At 42.3% G+C, this 20,362-nt stretch overlaps 2 protein-coding genes across 6 annotated transcripts in view; one reads left to right on the forward strand and one right to left on the reverse strand.

Annotated features, from left to right (window-relative positions):
* The window catches only part of thoc2 (THO complex 2), a 183,081-nt gene extending 178,138 nt beyond the window's left edge, over nucleotides 1–4,943 (reverse strand). Inside the window, exon 1 of the mRNA XM_068047366.1 lies at nucleotides 4,840–4,943. Coding sequence (XP_067903467.1) covers nucleotides 4,840–4,904 — 65 coding nt within the window. The 5' untranslated portion in view covers nucleotides 4,905–4,943. The remainder of the gene's footprint in view (nucleotides 1–4,839) is intronic.
* An 88-nt stretch (nucleotides 4,944–5,031) lies between these two features.
* LOC137377585 (E3 ubiquitin-protein ligase XIAP-like) overlaps nucleotides 5,032–20,362 on the forward strand; it is a 64,257-nt gene continuing 48,926 nt past the window's right edge. For 2 of the 5 annotated variants that reach the window (XM_068047370.1, XM_068047369.1), the window contains exon 1: nucleotides 5,033–5,842. Coding sequence is in view for 1 of the 5 variants with exons in the window: in XM_068047368.1 (XP_067903469.1) it covers nucleotides 5,207–5,215 (9 nt within the window). In the remaining 4 variants the exon portion in view is untranslated. Of the gene's footprint in view, nucleotides 5,843–20,362 lie in introns of all 5 variants that reach the window. The other 3 variants (XM_068047371.1, XM_068047372.1, XM_068047368.1) reach the window with 2 other exon arrangements.

Here is a 20,362-nt window from a genome sequence, read left to right on the forward strand (position 1 = left end):
TTGTCATACTGTTTTTAGCAAGCTAAACATTACATCCTGGCTGACTTCTGTTGCAAGAAGAATAGACCACAAAAGCAATTGATTCTTGGAGAATATATTAAGACAAATTACACAATTAGCAAGATATATATTATCAATGGATAGTCCTCCAGTTCTAATCTTGCTGACTGGAAGCAGAATGATTCCTCTTTGCCTCTGCAAGGTTCAATTTCACTTCAAGTATCAGATTACTTTATGGTATCAAAATTATAAAAACAAGTTTTCAAATTGAATTTGTCAGAGCTTCTCTGTAGCATTTTTGAGTAATGGAAGGCAACAAAAATGCTGTTTAAAGGGTGGTGGGTACTTATAATTCTGGTTTAGGGGGAAGTAACAAATCGAGGAGAAAATGCCACCATTAGGGAAGATTACTTTCACTCACTACTCGTATTTCAGAAAGACAAAATTGTAATCAATATTTATTTTATTAATTGACTCTCTCAGCACAGAAAACCAGGCCTCCCTTCATGTCATCTATCCCAAAGCTGCTTCATTACAAATAGCAGATTTTAGAGCAGCCTGGAAAGCACTCTGCAAGAGCAGGATCTCAGGAAACAACAGTCCAAGAACAGAAGAATATCCAGCATATAGTGTGGTTTCACTGGGGGGCTACAATGGGAAACAAAAATATTGTTAACTTTTCCAATTTGCAAAATGAGTACTTTTGACTAAAATGTACTCAATACGCTGCACTTGCTCCCCTTAAAGTAATGTCATTTCTGGTGCTTATGTTGCTCAAAAGTGACACAAAGAAGCTACGGCAAATGCAATAGAGAGCAACTACTTTATGTAATAATTTTGGTGTCATAAGGCAAGCTGATATTTGAATTGAAATTAAGCCCTGCACAGACTCTCAGTCAGCAAGATTAGGGCGACAGGATAATCCATCCATAAAATATACCATGCCAATTTGCAGTTAAATGCAGATGGGAAGAACCTGCAGAACTGTTCAGATAACTAACTGATGGCTCTGGTATTTTAATTCAGGACACAACACTGAGAGACTATTGAAGGACTCGAGCAAAGGACTCTTCATTGTCAAATCCCAGTAAGGAACAGAAATTATCAAATCTTGGCGATAATTTTAAAATAAATATACATATGCTCATGCAGTTTTAATGAAATCCTACTCTTGGAAAATTGGTTGTACTTGATCAGACTCCCTTAATATCTGCACTGTGAAGAACAGAAAGTACTTAAAGGACCATGAATTTGCTGTTTTTAATTTAAAGTATGCCAAATACTGAAGCAGTCAGTGTCCATATGCAGCAAGACCTGAAGAATATTCAGACTTGGGCTCAAAAGTGGCAAGTAACATTTGCAACACCCAAGTGCCAGTCAATGACGATCTCCAGTAAGAGAGAATCTAACCATCTCCCCTTGACATTCAATGGCATTACCATCGCTGAATCCTCCACTATCAAGATCCTGGGGGTTATCACTGACCAGAAACTGAACTGGAGCAGCCACATAAATACTGAATAAGAACATGTTAGAAGCTAGGAATTCTGGGAATAACCCACTTCCTGACTCCCCAAAACCTGCCCACAGCTACAAGGCACAAGTCAGGAGTATGAGAATACTCTCCAGTTGCCTGGATGAGTGCAGCTCCAGCAACATTCAGGAAGCTCGACACTATCCTAGAAAAATCAGCCTGCTTGATTGGCACCCCATCACCATCTTAAATATTCATTCCCTCCACCACCAATGCACAGCGGCAGCAGTGTTCCATTTACAAGATGCACCGCAGCAACTCACCATGCCTCCTTCAACAGCACCTTCCAAACCCATGACCTCTTCCACTTGGAAGGACACGGCCAGCAGATGCATGGGAACAGCCCCCCCGCAAGTTGCCCAAGTCACACAGCATCCTGCCATGGAAATATATCGCCGTTCCTTCACTTTCGCTGTATCAAAATTCTGGAACTCTCTCCTTAACAGTACCGTGGGCGTACCCGCACCAGATGGACCGCAGCAGTTCAGGAAGGAAGCTCGCCCCCACCTCCTCGAGGGCAATTAGAGTTGGCCAAGAATTGCTGACCTTGCCAGCAATGCCCACATCGCATGAAACAATTTTTAAAAACTCCAAAATATAATTAAGTCCAGTAAAGCACAGTCCAATATTACACAATGACTCGGTTTGACAACCTTATTTCATTGAATGAAAATGTAATCAAATCTAAAACTCTTATGCTCTTTTATAAATGGTCCTATTGCCTGCGTTTACTCATTGCTGCATTTTATGCTGATCCTCAAATTGCCTCAAGAAACCCTTTACCGCATTTTAATATTTTGAAAAGAGAGTACAGGAGAGATTTCCCAGGAATAAGCGACTTGAGTTATGTGGAGAGATCAGAGAAAAAGGGATATTGTTTGTTTATTCATTCATTCACAAGATGTGGATGTCGCTGACAAGGCCAGCAATCATTGCCTATCCAAAACTGCCAAAGGCGGTTTTGGTGAGCCACCTATTGAATGGAATTGAGCAGCTTGCGAGGCCATTTCCGACAGCAGTTAAGAATCAACTCCATTGCTATGGGTCCAGAAGTGTATATAGGCCAGACCAGTTAAGAACCAACAGATTTTCTTCCCGAAAGGACATTAGTGAATCAGATTTTTAAAAAATAATCTGGCAGTTTCATGGTCACCAATATTGATATTTGCTTTTTAATTCTTAATTGATTTAATTAATTGAATTTAAACTCCCCAGCTGCCATGATGGAATTTGAACTCGTGTCTCAATCATTAGTCCAGGCCTCTGGATTCCTAGTCAAGTAACATAACCACTACGCTACAGAGAGAACAGTATGTTAAGGGGGAACCTAACGGAGCTATTCAAAATTATGACCAGTTTTAAAGAGTACATAGCAAAAAATTGCTTCCTCTGCCAAGTGACTTTGTAACCAGAGGTCACAGATTTAAAATAATTGGCAAACCAACTAGAGGGGAAATGAGAATTTTTTCCATATAAGGGGTTGCTGTGGAATCCACTTCCATTCCTGATAATAGGAACTTTTAAAAGGTATTGGGACATATAGTTTAAAAGGACTAATTTGCAGGGTTATAAAGGGTGTGGGACTAAATTGGACTGTTCTTTCAAAGAGCAAGTACAACAACTGAAGGGCCTCCTTCTGTGGAGTAAAATTTTATGATTCTATTAAGACATAACAAAGAACGAAAAAAGGTCTTTACTAGTTACATTACCAAAGTAACCATAATAGCAAAAATAGGCAATTGCTATAAAAGTGTAGATATCATGACAGCCTTATTTTGGAAAGAGCCAAAATCTTATTCTTATAATGTTCTTAATAGATTTCTCAATCACAGAATAAGCCAAGTTCCCCCATAACACAACCCATATTGTAAGCTTTCTTCTGGAAAACCTAGATTTGTATTTTGATTGATTATAGGGCAGAGAAAAAAAACTAAAGTACAATTCTATTTTGTACCATTCAAAACTTCAAGTGTTGAATAATATTTACATGAAAACCTACTCAAGGTTATAAAGTTGTTGATTGTTCTGATGAAAGGTCACAGACCTAAAACGTTAACTCTGTTTCTCTCTCCACAGATGCTGCCAGACCTGCTGAGTACTTCCAGTACTTTGTTTTTCTTTATAAAGATGCTAATGCTATATTAAAAACTATGTACTTTTCATCAGATTGAATTGCAACCCCAACTTTTATCAATTAGTTCAAAGACTCTTTTGTAGCTTTTCTTTCTGAATTTCAGAATACTTGTGCTTGGTTTTATCATTTGACAAAGTACATTTTAATAATACTTAGAACAGAGATTTTATAAACAAACCCCATAACTGTTCAGCTACAAAATGGGCATATTGAGATGTGAAGTTTGTGTGCCATGTATACTGTAACCAGGATTTAGGTGTAAATGGAGTGCTACTTTGCTACAAAAGTGCAGTCAGTGTAATCACAGACTGAATTCAAAGTCAGGGCCCAACCTAACAATGCAGCAGAGCAGAATGCAATTCTCTGAAGGAACAAGTCTCGCTCCACAAGATCAGTTGGGACTCCACTACCCATTTATAACAGACAGGTCAGGTTAAAGCCAAAATCACTTTGCATGACACTAAATTTTAGTCTAACTGTACCATTAAGTCTAAAATTGGCTTATGTAATAATTTTGACAAAGAAATCCAGAGCACAATAAAACAGGATATGTCAATGTGATTTTTTCTACCTTTAGTTTCCAAATTAACTATTACAATCCTTTGGATAAAGATCAGCAAAAAAACTTTTGCAATATAGGCCCAATATTACTGTGTACCACATACAATCTGCTGCAAAATAATTTACAGCAATCACTACTTTTCCTTTATGAATTTGTCATGAGCTAAATTAGAGGCATAGTCTTGTCACTTCCAGCCTAAATCTCGGCTCCATTACTTGACTTGCGACTGACGAGGAAATAAAAAATAACATTTTTGAAAGTAAAAAGACTTGAAATTAGAAGCCTTTTTATCTAAAACAGTACATTTGGCCGGTTATTTTTAAAGCAAAAAATAAACAATTTATAATTAAGCTATCACACTAGAACCAAAATACTCCCGGTTTTCGGACGAAAAAAAGTCAAGTCTGCTGTGAAGCCTTTTATAGATTAAAAAAAAATAGGCCGCCGCCGAACTAAACGCCACCACGTTTTCACATTATGTAAAAATACACAAAGATCACACAACGCAAATTCCTTTCGTGGCACGTTCGAGCTCTGTACTCTATCTACATTAAGATATAAATATTCCGCACAAAGTCCGCACTGAGGTTTTTTTCCCCCTTCACTTACAAATCGGCTTTGCCCCCTTTCTCCCAATTCTTCAGCCAGTCGCCATGGAACACCATCACCGCCATCTTAGCTGCACACCATTCTGCACTAATAGCCCGGATGTTTCGCCCGGTGAGCGACTTGGGGGGGGGGAGGGTCACAGGTCATTCTGCTCGCTACATGGTGGGAGTTTGAGGGGGTCACAGGTCAATCTGCCTGCTGCAGGCTGGGAGTTTGAGGGGTTGTTCAGTTGGTGGAGGTTATTGCAGTGTTGGATGCGTGTATGGGATCGTCTTTTCACATGCCAGTAATGACGACTGTATCTTTTCGTTTTTCGTGGCTTTACTGAGAGTGAACATTTTGGGGATTCTGCAAAGCTCAGAGGCGAATGAAAACGGTGCTGTATTTAACCGCTCCTTTCATGCCAATTCAAGGGTATTCTGTCAGTAGGGAAGATCTCTTGTATAGCTGAGGTGAACAAGGCGTATTTCCCTGCTCCTGTTATCGGTGAGAGATGAGGTTAAAACCATGGATCAGCTATTGGTCTAATACTAAAAAAGATGTTGCTCATGGAACATATGTATTCTTTAATAACTGCTGAATGTTTTTAAGAGTAGCAATTGCATGGGTTTGCAAAGTTTCTGTTGTGAGTGGAATTGTAGACATATAGATCTATTAATATAATAAAAGTAAAATATTGCAGATCCTGGAAATCTGAAATAAGAACAAGAAATGCTATAAGTACTGAGCAGGTCTGGCAGCATCTGTGGAGAGAGAAGCAGAGTTAACGTTTCAGATCAGTGGCCATTCATCAGATCTATTAATATCCTATTTAGTACCCCTGTAAAGAGAAACAATGTGTGGGGCTATGGGGAAAGAGCAGGAGAATGGGACTAATTGGATAGCAGATGCATCATGGGTTTGAATTAAAGGCCTGCTACCCAACCCGAACCCGACGACGTGTCAGGTCGGGTTGCACTTCCGGGTCTGCCATTCGGGCCGGGTCGGACACGCTCTATCACGGGTAAGTGGCTCCAGTGTTAATTTAATTTTTGGACTAGAAATGTGGTTTTGTTAGTTATTTTAAGCTTGTGCAGATCAGCAACAAAGTGAAAAACGGAAGGTAAGTGAACTGATGATCGGATCGGGCACGGGAAAAAATGGCAGGACTCGGGCCGGGTCGGGCTCGAGTCGGGTTTTTTTTTTGCAGACCCGAGCAGGCCTTCAGCTTGAATGGCCTCCTTCTGTGTTGTATAATTAACAATAATTAGTGTCAGACCAAGGTGGAGTAAGCCAGGCAGCAGTAATGTGAGTTAGGACAGGAACACGTGAGGATGCAGGGAGGTGGTGTCAACCACTCCCTACATCTAAAGCTGTAATGGGTGATATGAAGAGTAAAGAAAGCAAGAGAGATCTGAAAGCGTAAGTTTCTGTCTTTCGCCAGGTTCTCCCTTTTTAAAGTTATAAACCTTGCTTATGTTGTTGATGACCACTACCCAATGGTCCATCCCATCTGGTATGTAATTATCTTTGTCCCCTTCCCCAACCCCTCTATTTTGAACTATTTTCATAGCTGATTTAAAGTCGATAGCTACCCAGCTATCCTCCCTCACTTAGGGAAACTGGAGGATAAAGCTCTTCCCAGCAGTTGGGATTATTCAGACTTAGCTCAGATAACCCTGCAAGTCCAAGCTTTAATGGGTGATATGGTCCCAGCCAGAGAAACTGTCAGCTTGCCAGTACTCGACGATAGATAAGTACACAGGTTAGCAACCTTCATATCAAGGAGAGCCATTTTAAAAAATGTAGTCCAAAACTCAGTATCTTAAGAGCCACAGTGCTGTTACTCAAATGCCAATAATAATGAAAAGCAAGAGAAAACACATTTTAACAATACTTTCAAGGTTTTTACAACGAAGTTAATTTAATTATACTTTCTCACAAGCACAATTTTAATAAAAGGTTTTTAAAAAAACAAGCCATTTTATTACCATCAAAATGGGTTTGATCATTCAAAGTTGGGAGCTGCACGAGTCCTTATTGAGCTGCATGCAGCTCCGAAGCCGCAGGTTGCAGATCTCTGGTATAGTATAGTTTTGGTTCAGTATACTTCAGCAGGATACTTGGGGTACACTTGGGTGTTCCCCAAACCTTGGCTTTGCTAACCTGCATGTCAGCTTTCTGGCTGAAGTAAAAAAATAGATTGTGGAGGAAATTATGCACTTGATAGTGGCTAAACACAAACGTTACAGGCAAGGGGAGATTTCTCATCTGCCTTAAATTGGAGCTTATGAAACACCATGATAAGCCTTCCAATCTTAAGTCTCTCTTTCACAACAGTCACTGCCAATCTCTTGTAACAACCCAGTTAAGGCACACCACCTTTTCTACTGCTTTAATTCCCTTCTTATTATGAGGTAATTATAATCATATGTACTTATGGTAGCATCTTTAAGGACCTGTATATTTGGAGAGCAGGGTCTGCTGTTCCTCTATTCCATTTAAACAACAATAACTTGTATTTGTATGCATACAACAACTTGCATTTATATTTATTTCATATTTCCAGCATTTTTTGTTTTAATTTAAAAATGTCATAATGCTCAGTATTTTGCTTTTGTATTTAAACAACAACTTATATTGATGGTGTTGTTAATGTAATAAAATCGCGGCGCTTCACAGGAGCATTATAACCTGAAATATGACACAAAGCCACATAAGGAGATATTGACTGGGATTTTACCCTCGGTAGACGGGAACCAACCACCAACCGAAAAGTCGGTGACGAACCCACTTCCGCCTGGCCTGGGGATCGGACACGTATTTTGCGGGTCCCCGGGCTTTAATTGGTCTGAGGCGGGACTTCCAGCTGCTTGAGGTAGGAAGTCCCGCCTAATAGAGATGGCAGCCAATCAGCAAGCGGGCAGCTCTCTGTCCCAGGAGCACCACTGGGAGCAGTGGCCACTGCTGGGACTGCACCCAACATTACAAAGAAGATGTTGGGGAACACCGGAACACAGGTACGTTTCTGTTGCCTTGCCGGGATGATCGATTGGGCCCCAGCGAGGCAAGGGTGGTCGATTGGGTGGACGGGGCATCGGGAGTGGCCCTCCATCAGGCACAGGTTGCCTGATCATGAGGGACCCCCCCCGCCCAGGACGTCAGAGAGCCACCTGCTTTTAAAAGGCGGCTTTTCTTGGGCCTGGTCGCCCAACCAGCCACGGGTAAAATCCCTGTGGAGGTGGACGGAGGCCGTTAAGTGGCCACTTAAGGGCCTTGATTGGCTTGGGGTGGGCAGGATGTTTTTTAGCTGCTGCTGCCCTGTGTAAAGTGGAGGCGGGAGCAGGTCGGGAAGGGCCACTCCCTGAGCCTCCTGCCATATTTTGTGCCCCCTCCCGCCACCTTCCCGCTCTTTGTGGGGGTGTAAAATTCCACCCATTAAGTCAGATGAGAGTTTAGGGTAGATAAGAACTTAGGGCCTAGGCAAGTAAAAGTACGGCCACCAATGATGGAGCTGCTCAAGAGGCCAGAATTAGAGGAGCGCAGATATCTCAGAGGGTCGTGGGGCTGGAAGAGATTACAGAAATAGGGAGGGGTGAGGCCATAGAAGGATTTGAAAACAAGAAAAGTTGAGGCGTTGCCAGACCACCAACAAATGTAGTTCAGGGAATTTGGGGTGATGGGTGATTGGTGAATGGGACTTGGTGTGACTTAGGGTTTGAACAATAGCATCTTGGATGAGTTCAAATGTATGTAAGGGTGCAAGATGGGAGGCCAGCCAAGAAAGCATTGAAGTAGTCAAGTCTGGGGGTAAGAAAGGCATGAATGAGGGTATCAGCAGCAGATGAGCTGAGGCAGGGGTGGAGATGGGCAGTCTTGGTGATGGAGAGGAAGCTCATCTCAGGGTCAAATACAACACCAAAGTTCAGCCTCAGATAGTATCCAGGGGGAGAGATGCCAGCAAGGAATGAAGTTTGTGGTGGGAACTGGAGACAATGGCTTCGGTCTTCCCAATATTTAGTTGGAGAAAATTTCTGCTCATACAATATTGGATGTTGGACAAGCAGTGTGACAAATCAGAGATAGTGTAGGGGTCGAGGGAGGTGGTGATGAGGTAGAGCAGGGTGTTGTCAGCATAGATGTGGAACCTGATATGTTTTTGGATGACATTGCCAAGGGGAAGCATGTACATGAGAAATAGGATGGCCGAAGGATAGACCCATGGGGGACTTCAGAGGTCACTGCAGAAACAGGAAGGGAAGCCATTGCTAGACTCTGGCTATGACTGGATAGATAAGAATGGAACCAGGCGAGTATCTTTCCACTCAATTGGGTGATGGACGTGAGGTGTTGGAGGAGGATGGGGGATCAACCGTGTCAAAGGCTGCAGACCAGATGAGAAATGATAGTTTCCCAAGGTCACAATCACATCGGATGTCATTTGTGTTTTTGATGAGGGTTGTTTCATTAAAGTCTTTTAAAGTTTTATAATTTAAGGAATATTTCATTTTGCCAGTTTCCAAAATATAAGATTTTAGTATTTTTACTGAATATTTTCCACACTGGATTGCAAATGCCACCAATCTTCTCATCTTGCCAGCCTGTCTAATCCTTCCAATATCCTCGTCACAACTTGGTAAACCACCCTGCCCAGTTCGATGTGATCAGCAAATTTCAAATATCCTCCCTCATTCCTAATCCAGATCATTTTTATATATATATATATATATATATAATAAATAAAAGCAATCCCAGAACAGATCTCCAAGGAACAATACCACATCCTTCCAATTTGAAAAACCTTTTTATCCTGATCTTTTGCTTTAATGCCTCTCAACCTAACCCCCACAGAACTAGGGAGAAATCTTTCTTGCAGTTTGTCATGTAAGCAGTAATTTTTGAGGTCATGTTTTTCATGTGAGTACTTGACTTACTAAAAATTAATTTTCACTCTTAGTGCAACTGAGTGAGATGTGCACACTTTCCTGTTGTGGTTTAGCCAAGATGTCAGTAAAACAATTGTGACTTATGTCATGAAAATCCCACCTGCCAAGATTGAGGCATATTAATTTCATCATATGAAACATTACTTTTTAAACTGTTGCTGGACAGAAAAGATGATTTGTTTGAAGAGATCACAGCAGTGGCTGGAAAGTGGCTCGAAGAGACAGTTGCTTGGAGGACAATGGAACTGCTTCCTGATCCAATTAACCCAAATGGATTTTGATCGCCAGACATTGAATGTGCAAAGCCAGCATTCCATTCTCCACCACCCCGCCTCCCCCCCCCCCCGCAACCTCTCCATTGAGGGTGTCTGCTAAGATGGAGAATCTACAAAAACGCAGGAGAATTTGTGAAAAAAAGCAGTTCACATGACTAACCTGTTGGCCCAGGTTTTGTTTAGAATTGTGTTCACAGAACAATTTGAGTCAGACTGCAATTTGAAGACAAAAGAGAAGGAAGGTCTCTCCCTGGCACGCTCTCTCTCTCTCTCATGAATTTCCAGATCCACTGAAGCCACTTAAACCTCAAGAGAGAAGACTCTTACATTGAAACAAGTTGAAAACGTGCAGTGGGCCCCAATGAAATGCCAAGATTTAACTGCAATCAAAGACTCTACACCGAACTCAGAAACAGTGAATGAACTCCAGCTATTGCTTCAATCTTTTCCCCTTTATTCTTTCTCCTCTTCCTGTCTCTATCTACGTGTGTTTATTGCGTGTGCATCATAGCGTGGTCGCGTCGCATATTTTTAGTAGTTTTAACCAAATTAGAGTTTTAAGGTTAATGAACTCACACCATTCTTGCTTAAATCTAAGAAAACCTGTCAGGTTGATTTCTTTGCCATTACAATTGGAGAGCAGTGAACAAGGACTCACTGAGAGGAAGCTAAAAACATGGTGTTTTAAAAATTAAACCTTGTTACAGTCAAACCAGGGAGGGAACCCCTAGACCACTTTCTCACCTGGTCGTAACTGAAATTTGGGGCTAGTGTCCGGATTCGACCCTCAGACAAATGAGAAATTGGAAGTGGGAAGTCAAATTCCCAATCAAAAATAAAAGAGAAAGGATTTCAATACAGGTTTTCTTGTGGTTGTGTGCTAGAATACAAACATGTCTGTGACTGAAGCCAGTAGCTGCCCAAGCCAGGGTGAAGTAACTTGGGATAAATTAAAAGCACTGTCGATGAAAGAGTTGAGAAAAATGGCTGAGCAGTGTGGGATCACTGTTGGTGCCAAGGCTCGAAAGCCTGAACTCCTAAGACCAGTGGCCAACCATTTTTCCCTCTAATCTGAAGAAGCAAAAACAGAGTTAGAAATAGACTCCGACAGGGTATTGCTAGCAAAGATACAATTGGAACAGAGGAAACATGAATTAGCAAACAGGGAAAGAGAAAGAGAGATACAGGAGAAAGAAAAAGACAGACAGGAGAGAGAAAGAGAAAGAACCTTCCAGAAGGAATGCGAGGAGAGAGAGCTGAGGCGGCTTGACTTCACTAGGGAGTGACAATGTAACCCCAGTGAAAGCATGGCCAATATGGAGGATCGTAATTCAGGGCTGGGTACTGAATTGTTCAAATTTACTGAACTGATCCCAAAATTCAATAAGGGAGACGTGGAATCATTTTTTGTTTCTTTTGAAGAACTTGCAAGACAGTTAAAGTGGCCAGCTGAGACTTGGACTCTTCTGTTACAATGCAAGTTAACAGGAAATGCCCATGAGGTTTATTCCCTGTTGCCAGATGAGAGTTCATCAAATTATGAACGGACAAAAAATGCTATCCTCGGGGCATATGAGCCAGTACCGGAAGCTTATTGCCAGAAATTTCAAACCTTCAGAAAACAAGCTAATCAAACTTACTTGTAGTTTGAGAGGAGAAAGCTTTTGACAAGTGGTTGAGGGCTGTTAAAGTGCAGCCCAGCTATGAAAATCTCAGAGAGGTAATTTTGCTCGAGGAATTTAAAAACACTCTCCCACTCTCCATAAAGATACATGTCGAAGAACAGAAAGTTTGTAGATCCAGGCAAACCGCAGTTCTGGCTGGTGAGTTTGCTCTCCTCTATAAGTCGGTTCCCCAGGAGAAAACCTTTCCTAGTCACCCCACAAATCCGAAAAGGACAAAGGGTGAGAAGGTGATAGAAGCCCAAGCGGTCCTGGGAGAGAAAGAAAAGCAGGAGACACAGGGCCCTCCTCCAGACAAAAAGAACAGTGCTGTCAGCGGGAGTGAGACCTGTATGCTTCCATTGTAATAAAGCAGGTCATCTAAGAGCTGACAGCTGGAAACTACAGGGAAAGTCTGTAGGGTTAATCAGGGCACACCCGCTCAGTGAAGGAGAAGGGACCCTGATGGAGAGCACAGCTGAACAAGCTCTGGCTTTAACTGCAGCAGTAGTCAGGCCCAGAAAACGTACTGCTAAAGGTGCAGGAAAATTTAATAGGATTCCTGAAGGTTTTCAGGACTTTGTGTCTGAAGGGAGAGTAACCCCATACCCCTTGAGTGGGGCAAGCAAGCCCATAATAATCCTCAGGGACACGGGGGCCACTAGTTCCCTTTTACTGGGAAAAGGGCTGACCTTTCTCCCAGAGAGTGCAGTAAATACTAGAACGATGGTATTTACCTGTACCTTTACGTTGGGTGCACTTGGAGTGCGACCTAGTTTCGGGACCGGTGACCATAGGAATTGTCCTTAGTGACTGTGGACGGGGTTGGCCTGCTCCTCGGTAACGATCTGGCGGGGGCGAAGGTGGTAGCTTCCCCAGTAGTGAAAGAGAGACTGCAGGAGGTCAGAGAGACAGGGCAGTGGCAGGAGATGGTCCCCTGTAGTTTCCCTGACTGTGTCGTGAATTGGGCCATGATCAAACCAGCTCGCCAGAGGAGACTGAATTGACACTGCAGGCAGAGGACAATGAGATCTGTCTGTCTTGAGACTTTGGAAAGTTAGAAGACCTGGGAATGAATTAAATGGATCTTCCCTAGCTGAGGCTCAGTGAGCCAACCCAGTATTGAGAGAGTTAGCACCGGCTGCCCAGTCTGAAATTGAAGCAGAGGGAGTCCCTGACTGCTAATATTTAAAGAATGAGGTACTGATGAGGAAGTGGAGTTCTCCTCAAAGACCTGAGAGCAAGGAGTGGACAGTGGTTCACCAGTTAGTGGTGCCGCAGAGGTACCGGAGAGAAATATTTGGCCCATGAGATTACAGTGGCTGTACATGTCAGTATACGAAAAGCCAAAGCCCACATAAAACTGCAGTTTGACTGGCCAAAACTCCACAAAGATGTGGTGGAGTGCTGTTGCAGTTGCCACATGTGCCAGGTTAAGGGGAAACCCCAACCTACAGTGAAATCTGCACCCCTAAGTCCTCTATTGGTGTTTGGAGGACCCTCCAGCAGAGGGCTGGTGAACTGTAAGGGACCCCTGCCGAGACCAAAAGGGGACAGGCAGGCACAAGGCATGCAAAAGCTAAGAGAGGAGAGGGGGAAAAGGGACAAAGAGGGCAGGGTAAAGGAAGTCCAGGAGGAATCTCAAATGGAAACCCCTACTGTCCAGTCAGCCAACCCCGAAATGTTTGAAAAGTTAGACCCCACATCTTCCTATGTAAATGCAGACACGAGAAGCACCCCACCAATGTTGCTTACAGCATTTTCAGAAACCTGCAGAGACAGAGAAAGTCCTCAAGCGCAGAGAAACTGTCGGCGTGATGCCTCACCTAGTCTGTGCTGCAGGGGAGTGCAGTAGAATCTGGACAAGCAGGAGTGTCCCCAAAGGACAAAGGGAAGATTAGCAAGGAATCCACCCCCACAGTCAGAAGGAGACCACCCATCCCCCAAGGTGAAAGGCCCTTGCATGACTCATCAAAGCACTGAAAGAGAGTTCAGAATGGATCCATCCTGACTCTCCTGAGCAGAACTCTAACTTAGGGCTAATTAAATCGAACCCTCCCCTGCAGACCTCAACAGGAACAAAGACACCCTAGGCAATCTTGGAAATGTGCAAACTGAAAAACTTGCCCATCTATCACATGTTTATTGGGATGCCAAAAAGGGCAGTTTAAAGCAGCCAAGAAAAGACATGCGTTAACAATTTTTAAGATTTCGGAATGAATGAGAGGGATGCATGTGTGTTTTCCTGTACTTATTCTTCTCTCTTGTCTTTTTTAATGAAATGCTCTTCTAAAAATCGCATTTAATTCCGCTGGGGATGGCAGTGTCATGAAAACCTCACCTGCCAAGAATGAGGCATATTAATAATATGAAACATTAATTTTAAATTGTTGCTGGACTGAAAAGATGACTTGTTTAAAGAGATCACAGCAGTGGCTGGAAACATTTGCATTCTGAGAGACAGTTGCCTGGAGAAGACAATTTGAACTGCTTCCTGATCCAATTAACCCAAATGGATTTTGGTCACCAGACATTGAATGTGCTGTCATGATCCTGTCTTTTTTTTTCTCTACGGGAAATATGTAGTGTGTCTTTAAGACAGCAAAGGATCAGTACTGCTTTAAGAACAAGCAGGCCTCAGGAATTACCGAGAAGGTGCATTCTCATTGCCTTGGATACAGCCATTCGGAGACTGCGATTATAAGGGTGCATTCTCCTTACCTTGGATACAGCAACTGGGACTGAGCATCGAGAGATACATTTGTTACAATTTAATTTTCAACTGGCTCAAACAGCCTGTTCTAACCAAGGGGACACAAACAGACAGCTGTGTGTTAGCACCTGAAAGAAGAGCTCAGCCCATTTCAACTGAAGGAAGAGAACTTAGTCTGCTTATTTATTATTATCTCTCAAAATTCTAAAAAAAGTCAAATGATAATTAAACTGAAGGAAGGGAAGTTAGACTGTGACAATCTTTTATCCCTCAAAAATTTTAAAGCCAAATTGATTCATTTAAAAAGTGTTTGCAAGTTGTTAATTGTTGAAATTCATCGCTAGAGAAGGAAAGCATCACTTACTAATATAAAAGCAAAATACTGCGGATGCTGGAAATCTGAGATAAAAACAAGAAATGCTGGAACCACTCAGCAGGTCTGGCAGCATCTGTGGAAAGAGAAGCAGAGTTAACATTTCGGGTCAGTGACCCTTCTTCGGAACTGCTGGAATTAGACTACAGACTGTTCTACTGTGGAAGAACCTTTTCTTTTCCCCATCGGACGGCTGTGAGGACTTCAAGCAACATTGGACTGTAAATTTGCAAGGACCCTAATTTTTTTCTATTTTAAATGTTGTTTATGCTTTAGTAGTGTTTGAGAATTTAGTTTTTCTAATTAAACAGTTAATCTGTTGATTTAAAGACACCTGGTTTGATTAGACTTATTCGGGGGTTAATAGATGGTATAATTTGGCTGGGCCTTTAATTTGGAAAGTGCAGTGAGGCACCTCAAGTACTGTATTGAAAGAAACTGATCAGTATTGCATTTGATGTAATGTCAAATTCGAACTGTCATGCAATGTATTTTTACAAATTTGGAAAATTTAAAATGATAAGTTAGGCGATCTGTGGAGGGACGGGATTGAATTAACAGTGCATTTCTCCCACAACAATTAGAATCGTATATTTTGATTGGGGGCTTTGACTGGAGCAGTCAGTCGTAACAGTGTAAAGCCAGTCTTCCATTCCCCCACCCCCATTGAGGGTGTCCGCTAAGATGGAGAATCCACAAAAACGCAGGAGAGTTTGGTTTAAAAAAAAAAGCTGTTCACATGACAAACTTGCTTGCTCAGGTTTAGTTTTGAATTGTGTTCACAGAACGATTTGAGTCACTGCAATTTGAAGACAAAAGAGAAGGAAGGTCTCTCCCTGGCTTATTCTCTCTCTCTCTCTCTCTCTCTCTCACAAATTTCCAGATCCACTGAAGCCACTTAAACCTCAAGAGAGAAGTCTCCTGCATTGAAACACGTTTGAAAGCGTGCACTGGGCCCCAACGAAACGGCAAGATTTAACTGCAATCAAAGACTCTACATCGAACTCAAAAGACAGTAAATGAACTCCAGCAATTGCTTCAAACTTTTCCCCTTTATTCTTTCTTCTCTTCCTGTCTCTATCTGTGTGCGTGTGTGTGTGTTTATTGCGTGTGCATGCTAGCATGGTCGCGTTGCATATTTTTAGTTGTTTTAACCGAATTTGAGTTTTAAGGTTAATAAACTTACACCTTGTTTAAATCAAAGTAAACCTGTCTGGTTGATCTCTTTGCCATTACAATTGGAGAGCAGTGAACAAGGACTCCCTGAGAGGAAGCTAAAACACAGTGTAAACCCTGTTACAGTCAAACCAGGAAAAAACTGAGAGGGAACCCCTAGATCCCTTTCTCACCTGGTTGTAACACTTGACAATGCCATTCCTTCTGCCCAAAGGAACTGTGTTACAAATGATGAAAGAAAAATTATAATACTGAACAGGGTTTAACTGAAAGAAGCAATAATAAAGTATGACAATAGAAAATCGCTATCAAAAGTAGTTAAGCCGAATAGCAGAGACACTTTTAAGGGGAAGCTCGATGAACATGACGGAGAAAGAAATATAAGGTTATGCTGATTGAATTATAAGAGGGGTAGGAGGAGGCTCTTGTCGAATGGCATAGACTTGTTGAGCCAAACCACATACTCCATTACTGTACATTATATATAATTCTGTGCAGGTAACAATCTCCTTTATCCATATTGCTACATTCTCCTTGATTCCATTTGATATCTTTGCCATAAATCTCTTATGTGAAACTTATCAAATGGTGTTCTGAAAAAATGCACTTAGATCACATTCACTGCATTTCCTTTATCTACCCTCATTTATTACTTCAAAGAATTCTTTATTATCATGCTGTCCCTCAGTTGCATCATACGCCTGCACAGGGTCAGTGGTCACATGTACACTGACAATACCAAGCTGAAACACCCCACCTTTCTTCTGACCCCTTAACTTCCTCTGTACCATCAGACAGTGTTTTTCTCCTTCAGACTTTGACTGTTGTGATGATCTCATTGCTGGTTTCCAGTCCTCTGCCTCCATAAACTGCGACTTGACCAAAACTCTGACACAACATGTCCGCACCAAGTCCCGCTCTCCCATCGCTGCCATGCTCACTGACAAATGAAGGCTTCTTGTATCCCAACACATTAAATTCTAAAGACTTGTTGCCACATAAATGCCTCCACAGCTTTGACCTACCTTGTATGCAATCTCCTCCAGCCTTATATCCTTTTCAGAATACTTCATTCCTTTGACTTTAGCATTACATACATAGGATTATGTAGGAGAGAAGGCACAGAAATAGGCCATTCGGCCCAACCAGTCCATGTCAGTATTTATGCTCCATTCAAACCTCTTCCATCTTTCCTTATTTAAATCTATCAGTGAAACCCTCTATTCCCTTCTCCCTCATATGTGTGTCTCGCTTCCCCTTAAATGCATCTCTACTATTGGCTTCAACTACTCCCTGGGGTTGCGAGTTCCACATTCTCACTACTCTTTGGATAGAGAAGTTTCTTCTGAATTCCCTATTGTATTTCTTTATGACTATATTGATGGCTTCCAGTTATGCTCTTCCCCACAAAAGAAAGCAGTCACTCTCGATCCACTTTATCAAGCCTTTCATAATTTTAAAGACTTCGATTTGGTCACCCCTTTTGAGAGAAGAGACTGAGCCTGTCAATTTTCTTTTCCAAAAATATACTTTATTAGAGTCATAGAGAGATACAGCACTGAAACAGGCCCTTCGGCCCACCGAGTCTGTGCTGACCAACAACCACCCATTTATACTAATCCTACATTAATCCCTTAGAATGTGTTATAATAGGATTGAAGTGCTTAAAATGCAAACTAGCTGAAGCAACATTATTTAAAAAGAAATTGTTCTTACAAGCAGGCTTAACTATATTGCAAGAGATGCTGAAATTGCAGGATTAATTTTTGAGAGACACACACTATCTAGAATAGTCAGGTGAAAGTAATAGACAGCTTGAGGTCTGGACTAGTCATAGTGAAGAAACAAGTTGGACTGATGTGCTGCGCTCCTGAAATTGATGATGCTATAATGAGACCTAGAAAACCACCATCAGAGAGATGCTTTGCACTTGGAAGAAAAATTAAAATATCTGAATTGAACTTTTGGCATTGAATGTTAACACTGGAGAATATTTAACCCTTTCAGATACCAGTGCTGGCATCAAATACTCCTGGGTCAGAAGCAATACACTTAGATGCTCATAAAATTTGTAAAAATACATTGCATAACAGTTCAAATTTGACATTACATCGAGTGCAATACAGATCAGTTTCTTTCAATACAGTACTTGAGGTGCCTCACTGCACTTGCCGTTACAGTTTTTATTTACAATGTACATTTACATGTGAAATATTCTCTGGTGCATATAGCCAAGGGGTTTTACACAAGTTCCAGCCCCTTGGTATACTTTGGCGGGAGGGTCTTATACAGTGGCCTTTCTCCATTGAGCCTTTGCGGCGGCTGCCCCAAGCTTTAGTACATCCCTCACCACTTTGTCCTGGACCTTGGAATGGGCCAGTCTGCAACACTCGGTCGTTGAGGGCTCTTTGCACTAGAAGACCAGCATGTTTCGGGCAGAATATAGTGAGTCTTTCACTGAGTTGATCGTCCTCCAAGAGCGGGTGATTTTTATCTCAGTGTGTGAACCTGGGAACAGCCCGCAGAGCACTGAGTCCTGCTGCTCAGGATGAACCTCAACAAATACCAATGCATCTCTTTTCAGACCTGCTTTGCGAAGGCATGTTCCAGAAGGAGGTGGGGGACGGTCTCTTCCTCACAGCAGCTGCCTCAAGGTCTGCATGAGGAGGCAGTGAAACTCCAGGTGTGCAGGAAGGATCTGACGGGGAGGGCTCTTCTCAACAGCAGCCAAGCTACGTATTGGTGCTTGTTTACAAGTTCTGGGGATGAGGCAATCGCCCAAAAGAGTTTGACGATCTGCTAGTAGGGCCACCTTACAGGATCCACCATCTCCTTTTCCCATTGGGCCTCAAGGAGGTTGCATGCAGACCACTGCCTGACGGACCTGGTGGAACATGTTTTTCTGTACAAACTTTTCCACAAGGGACAGGTGGTATGGCACGGTCCAACTGAATGGAACGTTCCACAGCAACGTGGCCAGACCCATCCTTCGCAACACCGGGAGCAAATAGAACCTCGGCACGTAGTGACACTTAGTATTTGCGTACCAAGGGTCTAAACACAGCTTGATGCAGCCTGCGAATCCTTTCCTGTTATGTATTCGCATGCATTTCTGGTAACATCCTTGTAAATCTTCCCTGCACTGTTATCAGTGCCTCAATATACTTTGTATAATATGGTGACCAGAACTTCACGCTGTACTCTGTGTGGTCTAACCAAGGTTCAATACAGTTTTAGCATAACCTCTCTATCTTCAATTCTCCCCATCTGGAAGTAAGATCTAGTGTTTGTTTTACTTTTTTTATGACCTTGCTAACCTGCTAGCCAAGACCAGCTTTGTTGAAATGAAGGACATGTTATCATCAAAGAAGCAGCCTGAATCTTAAGCACTGTGACATTTTGTCATATATGTTATATGTCTCAGAAACATGGATAACAAACAAAGAAACTATTGATAAGCTGAATGCATTAGAGATGTGGACATATAGGAGGATGTTACTCCTATGTATATCCTACGCAAACAGAAAGACTGATGAGGAAGTGCTGGAAATGGCTGGAGAAAAGAGGAAATTAGTACATAACATCAAAGCGAGAAAGATACAATATTTTGGTCACATCATTAGAGCAGAAAGTAGACAGACAATTATTCGAAGGAAAGATCGACGGAAAACGTAGGAGAGCGAAGCAGAGGAGAAAATGGATGACGGATATAATGCACTGGATGCAGTTGACCTCCGCAGAATGTCTAAGGACAGCACAGGACCGACATAGGTGGAGATCCATGTCAGTCAACCTTCTTGGCAGAAGATGACACCAAAGAAAGAACGAAATCTGTGGTGCAACTTTTAGTGATTGTTGTACTCCGAGATCCCTTTTATACCACACCTAGAATTGCACCTTCCAAGCACATTCTTTCATGCCATTCTTTGTGTTTCTCCTCCCTTTGCAAAGCCTTTAACTGTCATGGTCGTTACCAACTTTATAAAAACCTTCCCAGAACCATTTTACCAGCTTTTGGCCATCAGTCTGATCTTTCTCTTCCTGTTCAGTGTGCAGTTTCCTGATGCCTATTTGTGAAGCACTTTAGAGTCAGAGAGAGATACAGCACTGAAACAGGCTCTTCGGCCCACCGAGTCTGTGCTGACCAACAACCACCCATTTATACTAATCCTACATTAATCCCATATTCCCTACCACATCCCCACCATTCTCCTACCACCTGCCTACACTAGGGGCAATTTACAATGGCCAATTTACCTATCAACCTGCAAGTCTTTGGCTGTGGGAGGAAACCGGAGCACCCGACGGAAACCCATGCGGTCACAGGGAGAACTTGCAAACTCCACACAGGCAGTACCCAGAACCGAACCTGGGTCACTGGAGCTGTGAGGCTGCAGTGC

This window comes from Heterodontus francisci, chromosome 15 (genome assembly GCF_036365525.1).
Source record: "Heterodontus francisci isolate sHetFra1 chromosome 15, sHetFra1.hap1, whole genome shotgun sequence".
NCBI lineage: Eukaryota > Metazoa > Chordata > Chondrichthyes > Heterodontiformes > Heterodontidae > Heterodontus > Heterodontus francisci.